This window comes from Hyperolius riggenbachi, chromosome 3, assembly GCF_040937935.1.
Source record: "Hyperolius riggenbachi isolate aHypRig1 chromosome 3, aHypRig1.pri, whole genome shotgun sequence".
Taxonomy (NCBI): domain Eukaryota; kingdom Metazoa; phylum Chordata; class Amphibia; order Anura; family Hyperoliidae; genus Hyperolius; species Hyperolius riggenbachi.
Window position 1 is genome coordinate 222,610,586 of NC_090648.1, and position 10,502 is coordinate 222,621,087.

At 40.9% G+C, this 10,502-nt stretch overlaps 1 protein-coding gene across 1 annotated transcript in view; it reads left to right on the plus strand.

The window, feature by feature from the left end:
• LOC137561320 (stimulated by retinoic acid gene 6 protein-like) overlaps positions 1-8,625 on the plus strand; it is an 87,536-nt gene extending 78,911 nt beyond the window's left edge. Inside the window, exons 15-18 of the mRNA XM_068272598.1 lie at positions 2,962-3,081; positions 4,002-4,165; positions 6,667-6,786; positions 7,626-8,625. Of these exons, the coding sequence (XP_068128699.1) occupies positions 2,962-3,081; positions 4,002-4,165; positions 6,667-6,786; positions 7,626-7,873 (652 nt within the window). The 3' untranslated portion in view covers positions 7,874-8,625. The remainder of the gene's footprint in view (positions 1-2,961; positions 3,082-4,001; positions 4,166-6,666; positions 6,787-7,625) is intronic.
• The last annotated feature ends 1,877 nt before the right edge of the window (positions 8,626-10,502 follow it).

Here is a 10,502-nt window from a genome sequence, read left to right on the forward strand (position 1 = left end):
CGCACGCACGCACGCACGCACGCACGCACGCACGCACACACACACACACACACACACACACACACACACACCTTTACTTATTTACCTAGTCACTCTTACTAAGTAAAATCCACTTTGTGTAGTCGCCAATTTGATGCTGGTGGTTTCGGTGCAGACCCTGAATTTTGGCAGCATCATGTCTCATTTTTGTTTGGGTATTGGCTACGCGACGCTTATTTTACATAAATGGTTCTTGTACTTTCCTGCATTGTTGATCTATCCCCTAACTATTTTTTCTGATAGCCAGCCTTATTGTTCACCTTAAACAACACCTGCACCCCTTCTTGGTGCCTAACTCTACCCCTATTATAACTAAAACTATAAATGATTTCCCTTTTAATTCTAATATACCTCCTACAAAAGAAACCTAACACCAACTCCCTATCTTTATCCTCCTAAACTAACCTACCCTTATCCTAGACTGTGTACCTTCTTATTACTGACGAGCCCTAAACTTCTGATACCCTTCAGCTTTTCCTCCTCCAAATCTACCATTCTGCTGTGTTAACCTGCACAGCTGATACACTTCCTTACACACACTGCTGACACACCACTGTAGTGGTGAATGCCACTGCCCCGAATTGACCTGCTTCATTTATAACTGACTTTATGAATCATATTAACAAATAACTAGGAGGTACGTGTCCTAACAGCAGTCTTTCTCTTCTATCCCTGCTGACTAATTCTTTCTCACTGTGGAGGAAAGTACTTCCTCCACCGGTTATCATGCTTTATTAGGCAGAAATCAGGAGCACCTTTTCTTCTGTATTATGCCTGGCAAAGAAACTTGGCATTTAGAAATTTTGCAATAAAATGCTTATCTGCAGGTAGTCACTAAAGTTATCATCATTGGAATGATATCTGATACCACAAAGAGAAATGAAAACCCCCAATGATTTATACAAGATTCAATTAATTATGTTACTGTAGCTGTCAACTGAAGACTTATCTTACTTATCTTACCATTAAAATAATTTGTGATGTAAGTGTGCAGTGCTAGATAATATGATATTCTTTGTATAATAATTTAAAAATATATCCTTACCAAAAAAGGCAAACATGTCTAAATAAACCTAAATAATGCTTTAAGAACACACCACTAGTCTTGGTAGAGGAAATACAGACAAGCTTTGGTCAGCTTGGTCTTACCTGTCATCTAGTGCTTAAAAACTAGACTGTGCATTGTAGATTTCCAGCCAAGCAATTAAATATTTTATCTATAGAATCAGGGGTACATCATTTGTGTCGTGCCCCCCGTTAAGTCAAAGGCCTCTTCTCCTATAATAATAGGTAGATAGAGGTGTGTGGCTTTCCAATATAAGTAGGTAGCCAGGGCGGGATTTACCATAAGGCACTGTAGGCACGTGCCTACAGGCACCTGATGGTGGAAAGGCGGCTCACTCCCATCCCCAAATGCCTCCCGCCCTCCTTACCTATGCAAAGTCCTGAGCAGAATGTAAATGAGAGGCTACTCACCTAGTTCTTAGCATTCCACTGATGAGTTCTCCCTTCAGTTGTGGGAAACTTAATACTGAGGGTACCACTAGCTACCTAATACTAAAGTACACCTGTAGCTACTTATGACGGGCGGGGGGAGTAAGGGAGAGGCGACAGCCGGGCCAGCCAGCACACTTGCGGTGCAGTTTGGTGGAGGTTTGTAGGTTCATGGAGGGGGAAGTCTAATGGTGCCCATACACGATACAATAAAAATGTTCGATTTTCCCGTTTATTCGATCTAAATGATCGAATCGAATGAAAGTTGAAAATATTTTTTTTTCAATCAACAAATTTGAACGGTTAACCCATTTTTTCGACAAAAATCTGATCGGATATGCTGGAAAATCTTTATATTTGATCTAATGGAATAATCAAGCTAAATTATCTAATCAAAAAAAATGAAAAATTGTACCATTTATGGGCACCTTATGGTGCCAGGAAATCTGTGCCTATAGGCTCCTGTCATGTAAATCCGGGCCCGTAGGTAGCAAAATAGTGCTTATAGATAGCCACCCCCAGTATAGGTAGCCAAAGTGTCTCCCCTGTATAGGTAGCCAAGGTCCCTCCGCCATATAGGTAGCCATGTCCAGAATAGGTAGCCAAAGTTGCCCCTCCATTATAGGTATCCATCCCCAGTATAGGTACCCGAAGGTGCCCCCACCAGTATAGGTAGCCAACCCCAGTATAAGTAGCCAAAGGTGTCCCTCCAGTATAGGTAGCCAACCCCAGTATAAGTAGCCAAAGGTGTCCCTCCAGTATAGGTAGCCAACCCCAGTATAGGTAGCCAAAGGTTCCCCCCCCCTATAGGTAGCCACCCCAGTATAGATAGCCAAAGGTGCTCCCCCCCCCCAGTTTAGGTAACCACCCCCATTATAGGTAGCCAAAGGTGTCCCTCCAGTATAGGTAGCCACCCCCAGCATGGGTAGTGAAAGATGTCCCCCCAGTATAGGTAGCCACACCCAGAATAGGTAGCCAAAGGTCCCCCCCCTCCCTTTCCCCATATATAGGGCATTGGAATCAGTAGCACCCCAAAGAGAGGAGAGTAGCATGCAGTAACCATGCGGCACACTTTAAATGCAGGAAATGAACAATAATCTCACTTCTGCATCTGAAGTATACTCTGTGACCACTGTGCTGCTCTCATCTCTGTTCACACTGCTGCTGATCTGAGGTCTGCGTGATGAAAAGGCAACAGCGGCCATACAAGTCACAGACAGGCCCTGGTAGCATGAGAGGCTCCTGTAAGTGAGGGCAGAAGCAGCTGTTTGGTTTGCCTTGGCCTAGCAGCACCCCTGTCGAGAATGTAGAACTGCAGGAAAGTATTGTTTGATTTGCACAAAGGGGTACCTTTTCATGCAAGAGATAAAGATATTTTCACAGATTGACTGACGTGTAGTCATTCCCTGTTCTCGTTGTGTGTTGTAGACTGGGCATAGTCCTTATGACAGGTGTGATTATTGCTCAGATCCTGGCAGCTCAATTCATTTTTCTGCAAGATAAAATATTACCAGCTGATAAGAACAAGCCATTGGCTATTAATAACAGGTGAGACTTATGTCATTGCTACATTTTTTTGTGTTGTTATATATCTTTTATTTATTGCAATTATTTTTGTAGCCTTTCATAGACTTTCATTTAGACCTTCATAGCTCATCAGTGTCAATCTACATGGCATTGTCATAATGACTGGCATATCTGCTGCTGCTCTGTTGTTTGCATGTTTTTCAAGTTCATTTGAAATCCATAGGCACCCCATTGACAGGAAGTCCAGGAAAACCTACTTAAAGTGGAACTGTAGTGGAAATAATGTAATGAATAAAACAGCTTATTTTTTTTATTATTTATTTTTTTTATAATATTGATAAATTGTTTAGTCACTGTTTTCCGATTGTAAAATATTTCCTCTACTTGATTTACATTAAATTTATCACAGGTGCCGACATCTATAGTCCTGTAGGGTGATCTCTGCGGAATGTTTGCTTACTGAAAGTTCTGAAGCCAGTAGAAAATACACCTGGTCTCCCAAAATGCATTGGGAGAGCCTAGGCTAAGCATCACTGGGAGGGCGGGGCTACATGCCAATCTACAGCAATATAGAGATAGGAAGTATTTCTGATGTTGAAACCAGGGAAATGACCATAAAAGTGTGAATCCTGATTAATTTACTGCATTCTACCATATGTCACTATGCTGCCTCTTTAATAAGCACACAGAGTAAAACCACAAAAAGAATGTGACCGTTTCCATTCAGTTCTAAAACGAAACACATCCCTCTTGGAGTTGGGCTTTCGCTGGCCTTGAAATCACTCACCTGCATCATGCATGCAGCCAGTGAAGACCAGATGCAGTTAGAGCACCTCTTCCCCTGCATGCATGCCATGCAGCAGTATTATAGAAAGTGTAGAATCATATGTTCAGCACAACATGCTTCATAGTACCATGATGCTTGTTGTTTCTTATTCTAGGAGAGCATTTCAGAATTTCAGTTACTTCTTCATGTTTTATTCGGTCATCCTTGGCTTGGGCTCATGTCTGCTCAGAGTCATTTTCAATGTGTTCCTGGGAAGCTGGCTACTGGCAAGAATTGATCGTCCCCTTTTTCCAAGAGGTTTTGAAGGAGCTGATATGGGTGAGATTCTTCATTAAATTGCATAAATGTATTTTCATCATTATAATGAGCATTTAAACACTTTACAATTAGGTGCACTTAAAAACTTTAGCGAAAAGGGGAAAAAAATAAATCAATACTTTGCAAAGTGAGAAGTTAAAGGTGCCCATACACTCGTCAGATTGGCAGCAGACAGATAAGAAATGCATCTGATGATCTATCTGATGCGTTTTTAGAACATTTTTTACCAGGATAGAATTCCAATAGATTTCAGTTTGAAATCTGTTGAAATTCGATCTGATGGCATTTTTTTGCCATCAGATTTCCATTAAGGCCAATGCAAACTGATAAGCAATCTCATCAGATCGACCTAAATTTTCCACCCTGCTAGTTCGATGGAAATCCATCGAAATCGATCGAAATCGGCCGTCGATCGGTCGATTGGCCAACCGATTTGCGATCGATCGATCGATCGATCGATCGCGATCGATCGGTCGGCCAGAAAATCGGCTGAGTGTATGGGCTGCTTTAGAAATAGAAGAGAGATCAAGAAATGATTGATATTCACCATGTAATTTGTTCATATTGTTTGATCTACAATCAGCCTGCATGTTATCATCTTTACTACTGGCAGACATAAAAAAGAAACAGACAGCACCAACTGCTATTATTTATTACCACACCCATTAACATTCTGATAGGCTAAGGTTGTTTTATTCATATACATATGTACAGAGGGAAATACTGGTTGCTTGGCAGTTGGAAACAGCTGTTATTTCCTACAATGCAACAAGGTTCACAGATAGGACAACTGTCAGGACCTAGGTCATGATATCACACTGTGGGAGTGGTTTCACCACAATATCAGCCATACAGACCCCACTGATGAAAGGTAAATATTTGTAATGGGAGAGGGGGTATCATCTACTGATTGGGATGAAATTCAATCCTTGGTTACATTTCCCCATTAAATAACAAACTATTGAATCACTAGGCTGGACTATATTAATTAGAATCAGGGCATATTCGTTAGAATAGAGGTAGTCCATAGTTATTTTTTCGATGTAAATTTAATAATTTACTTACACTTACAAATGCAAATATTTGTCCATAAAATGATCCTGGAGTGGACCTATAACCTGCAGAATAAATTGACTGGATAGTATTTGTGATCAGAGAGCACCCTGATTGCATGATGACTGCTATTTGGGTGCTGAGGCTGCAAGCTGCACTCCAGCCCTGTGGATACCTGCATGCATAGTAGTGCAGCCACACAAACTGGGGGCTTGTAGCATGGGGAATGTGCTGAAAAGTTGTTAAGGTGTCCACTAATGTACAATCTTCTATGTAATATGAGGGACTACCTATTCAAAGTATATCCACTCAGTTTAACCTTCCTCTGCATAGATTTGGCAGGATAAGACAATCAAGATTGTATCATTAATGGGTCCCCTTTAGCTTTTGTTTAATGGTGCAAACAAGGCCAGACTTGGAGCAGGGTGAGCTGAATGACGGCTCACCCTGCTGCCGCTGAAATTCCAGGCAGAGTTAATAACTATTCCCCTCCAAGTCATAGTTAGCAACTCTGTGGGAGAAGTAATTCAGGGTCTGGCAATTGCCTGATCCCTGATTTACCCGTATGCCTGGCACAGACTATAGCATTGCTACTATAGCCGTCAGGCACTATGCAGCGGACTGTGTGCGCCGAGAAGCCCTGCCTCAATACGTGTGCTCATTAGTATATTGTTCAGTATCAATAAATAGTTATAGCTTTGAGTCACCATTAACATCTGTTGTGATACCAATTCCCGTTATGTGTAGATTTAAAGAGACACTGAAGCGAAAAAAAATTATGATATTATGATTTGTATGTGTAGTACAGCTAAGAAATAAAACATTAAGATCAGATACATCAGTCTAATTGTTTCCAGTACAGGAAGAGTTGAGAAACTCCAGTTGTTATCTCTATGCAAACAAGCCATTAAGCTCCCCGAATAAGTTAGTCGTGGAGAGGGCTGTTATCTGACTTTTATTATCTCAACTGTTCCTGGACTATTTACTTTTCCTCTGCCAGAGGAGATGTCATTACTTCACAGACTGCTCTGAAAGAATCATTTTGAATGCTGAGTGTTGTGTAATATTATATTATAGAATAATGCAATGTTAGAAAAAACACTATATACCTGAAAATAAAAGTATGAGAATATTTTCTTTGCTGCTAATCTTCTAGTAATTATTCATAGTACACAACCAATTCATTATATCATATTTTTTTTTTCGCTTCAGTGTCTCTTTAAAGCTTGCCTGAGGCAGCAAAAAGTATGTAACTGGCTTTGGGTGCAAAGAGGTTAGGAGTAAACTAACAGATACCATTAGCATAGCCCTATTAAAAGCTGTACTGTCCCATTTATGTGACTAGAGATGCACTTTAAATGAGAATTGGGCTATATTATGTCACGTGTATATTGAACAGTGGAAATTGAAGAATGATTCATGTTACTATTGTGTCTTTTATTTTGCAGGGTATAACACATGGTCTGGCATGCTGCAAGTGGATCTCTATCACACTCATCCTGTTCTTCTGTCCTTTTGTCATCTCCTCACTCAAAACATGACTTCAAAAAAGCAACATAGCAGTCCAGGTATTACTATGATAGACTGGAATCTCATAATATTCTGTATAAATACATAATGACTTGTGTATATCTTTTTTAAAGCTTGTGGTATTGTTTGTTTTGTTTAGAAAAACTTTAGACCCTTCCTCTATTTCATATATGGCAACGAAGGGTTTTGTAAAGGTTTTTGTATAAAGGTACCCACTCTTCCCGAGATAAATGTAGTATTAATATTATTTCTTTTATTGGATTTATCATTACTATAATTTATTGGATTTATATAGCGCCAGCATAGTACGTAGCGCAGGACAATAAATAAGGTTACAGGTTAATAGTGGTGCAGACAACACAATACAGGTAATAAGCAGTAAGGCACACAATGCCAGATCACACACTGGAGTAGTAGTCCAAGTAATTCAAGTTGACGTTATTCTGTGCACGGGATGCATGATCAGGTAGGATTTATTTATTTGTTTATTTTATACAGCGCCAACATATTACGCAGCGCTGTACAGAGTATATTGTCACTTGTCACTAACTGTCCCTCAGAGGGGCTCACAATCTAGTCCCTACCATAGTCATATGTCTATGGTATGTGTAACTGAAAATAAACAAAGGAGACTATTTTATTTGCTACTAATGTTCTAATTATTATCCATACTACACATACAATTACTTGTCTCATAAGTTTATTTTCGCTACAGATTTGCTTTGTTGATTCAAAAAGTGCACTTTTCTTGTTTCCCTCATCTGTAAAAATGCTACAAAGTATTTTTTTTTAAACATGATGTGACTTAAATCTAAAATATATCCATAAATAAGCTGTAAGATTTTAAGCTATTCTTTATTATTTTTTTCTCACACAGATGTGCTCCAGGACTGCAGAAATAGACAAAGGAGGACCAGATGGCACTTAGCCTATACTCTCATAAACAACCCTGTACTGATACTAAACAGAAAGCAGAACTCTTGCCATGCTGCTTCTTGTTCACAGAAACAGAGTGTCTTACAGAAAGTGCTGATCTCTGCTTTGCAGTCCAGGGGCCGAGGATGGATGCTTACAGATAAGGATGTGGAAAGCTTAACAGCAACAGATATTACTGAACAACTTTGAATTGTATACAGATAGCCATTGTACAGTGGCTGATAATGGACTCATCTGGGTGCAACTGACCAATTCATACGTTTTTAAAGAGGAACTTTGCCAAAGGCTAGTAGTAGGGTAGAAATAAAACACATTGCAAAGTGAGAAGTTAAAAAATGAAAGCTGGATGATTGATATCCACTGTGTAATTTGTCCATGTTTGGAATGGATATCATACTAGTTTTTCTATTGTAGTAGAAAATATTATTGAAGATATCAAAGTTTTGTGTATTTAATGGGTAAGATGGATTATTTCCCTTAGTGTATATAATTATTTATAAAGCAAATGCCTTACTGTTTTCTTGTAATTATATGTGCTAAGTAGAATCAAAAGTGGAATAGTGTAATTAGCATCAGAATCATTATGACTCCTGGAGGGTTTCATATTTCCCCACAAATGCTGCTCTGTGTATCAGAACTTCATATATAAATAGGGTGATTTTATTAATTAAAGCCATATTGATTTGGTTCTCCCTGACTTCTTGCTTGGGGAAAGGACCCTTGACATCCATTAAACTTTGAAGAGTAACTGTCAGAAATAAAATAAAAAATCAATTACTTTTCTTCTCCATCGAACGTCATTCCCCCGGTCCCTGGCTCTTACTGGTACATCTGCCACACAAATGAAGTTGCAGGGCATGCTATTTTCTACTTCTTCTTTACTTTCCTCCTACTTTCCCCTCAGACATAACTAATGCAGCCTGATTGGCTGAAGCCTCTTTCTCTCCCAATTTCCCCTACCACATGTAACGGTCTTGTGTAGTAGCTCAGATGTCTGCTTATATGGTGATCTGCAGAATCACCAATAATACAGACGCTATACCTGATTATGGGTGATCTGCAGAATCACCAATAATACTAGTATAGCAGACAAGGAGCAGAGTGTGTGCAGTGATTAGGTGCGACCGTAACTCATAGTTTAATGAGACCTCACCACAGAGGGCTGGTGAGGTATAAACAGTACACTGACCGTGCACTAAAGTACAATCTCCAGCAAGCTGGAGAAACAATACTGAAGAGGCTGAATCTCCAGAGGAGCGGGTGATTCAGAATGTACTGCAGGCAAATGAACACCCGAGTGGCGGGTGAGTCAGACTGTACTGCAGCCTAAGAGACACAATAATACTACACTGACAGATTACCTAATGAGCAGGTAATTAAGGCTGTACTACAGCCTAGCAGAACTGCTTCACCAGCGGAGCTGGCGAAGTTAACACCTCACCAGTGGGGAGGGCCCACTGATGAGTAGAATGGTCAGGCAGGCAAGGTTTGGCAACAGATAAGTAAGTATTGGTACAGGATCGTGAGACAAGAGAGTAATCGGTAATCAGGCAGAGGTTCAGCAACAGGAAGGTACGTATCGGTACAGAATCGTGAGACAAGAGAGTAATCGGTAATCAGGCAGAGGTTCAGCAACAGGTAGGCAGATAGGCTAAAGTACAGGATCAGAAAGCAGAATCAGAGTCAGATAAATAGCTAAGAGTCATACACAGGAGATCAATACAGTAAGCAATATCCTAGTCTAGGTGTGAAGTCCTTGGCATCAACACCAGGATCTAGTATACAAATAACAATAGCAAGGTAACAATATCCTAGACTAGGTGTGAAATCCTTAGCATCAACACCAGGGATCTAGCCTAAGGTCTGAGCGCTAACACGCAAGCATTCACGACAACAGACAGTGTGTGAATGAAGCCCGCAGGCTTAAGAAGCAGAGGAGACCCCACTGACATGCCCCTCCAGAATCAGCCAACCCTGGGCGTCATGGGACTCCTCTGACGTCAGCCGACCAACAGGTCAGCTGATGGGCTTCCTCCCCGCATAAAGGTCCCGTCTGTGCGTGCGCCCGCGCGCTACGGCGACCCCCTGCACCTGAGAAGGTTCCGTCCTCGGCGTCCTAGACGCCGCACGGACAGATGGCCACATGGAGGCAGCTGCGGCGGCGGTGCTGCTCGCCGCAGCTGCCTCGTGTATTACACCACACCTCTCTAATTGGCCAATATTTATCATGCAGAGAAGCTGAGAAAATGACTCACCCCAGCAACAGCTTCTGAAATCAGAGTCACACAATGAGGATTTATGACTATGCACTTTCTACTGCAGCTGTGTGGGAGTGTCTGAAGACTGGGAGGAGGGCGGGCAATACATACACAGAGTAAGGGAAGAAATTACGTCAGGATTGGCTTCAAGGTAGACATAGTCAAAATGGAAAATGCTAAGAAGGATTTTCTTTTATTTTACTGTAGAAGAATCACTAAAACCAAAACATGACAGTGCAATACTTATATACGTGTGGTTTTTTTTTTTTTTTTAAATAGTATGGCTGACAGGTCCTCTTTAAGGGCCAATAGCTTTTCCTCCTGTTTAGAATCTAGGAAATATGTGGTAAGAAAAGGGAAGTGGTGCTGAACAAAATACCACCATCATTTTCCCAAAATATAGAAGTAAAAAAGTTATGAAATTGAAACATCCCATGTGCACTGTGAACAGTGGCGGATCTAGAGGGGTGCAGGCATGGCTAGTGCTATGGGCGCCAGTACACCATGGGCGCCATGCCTGCCCCCATGTTGTCTGCCACCTCCATGTACCTCCCGGAGCT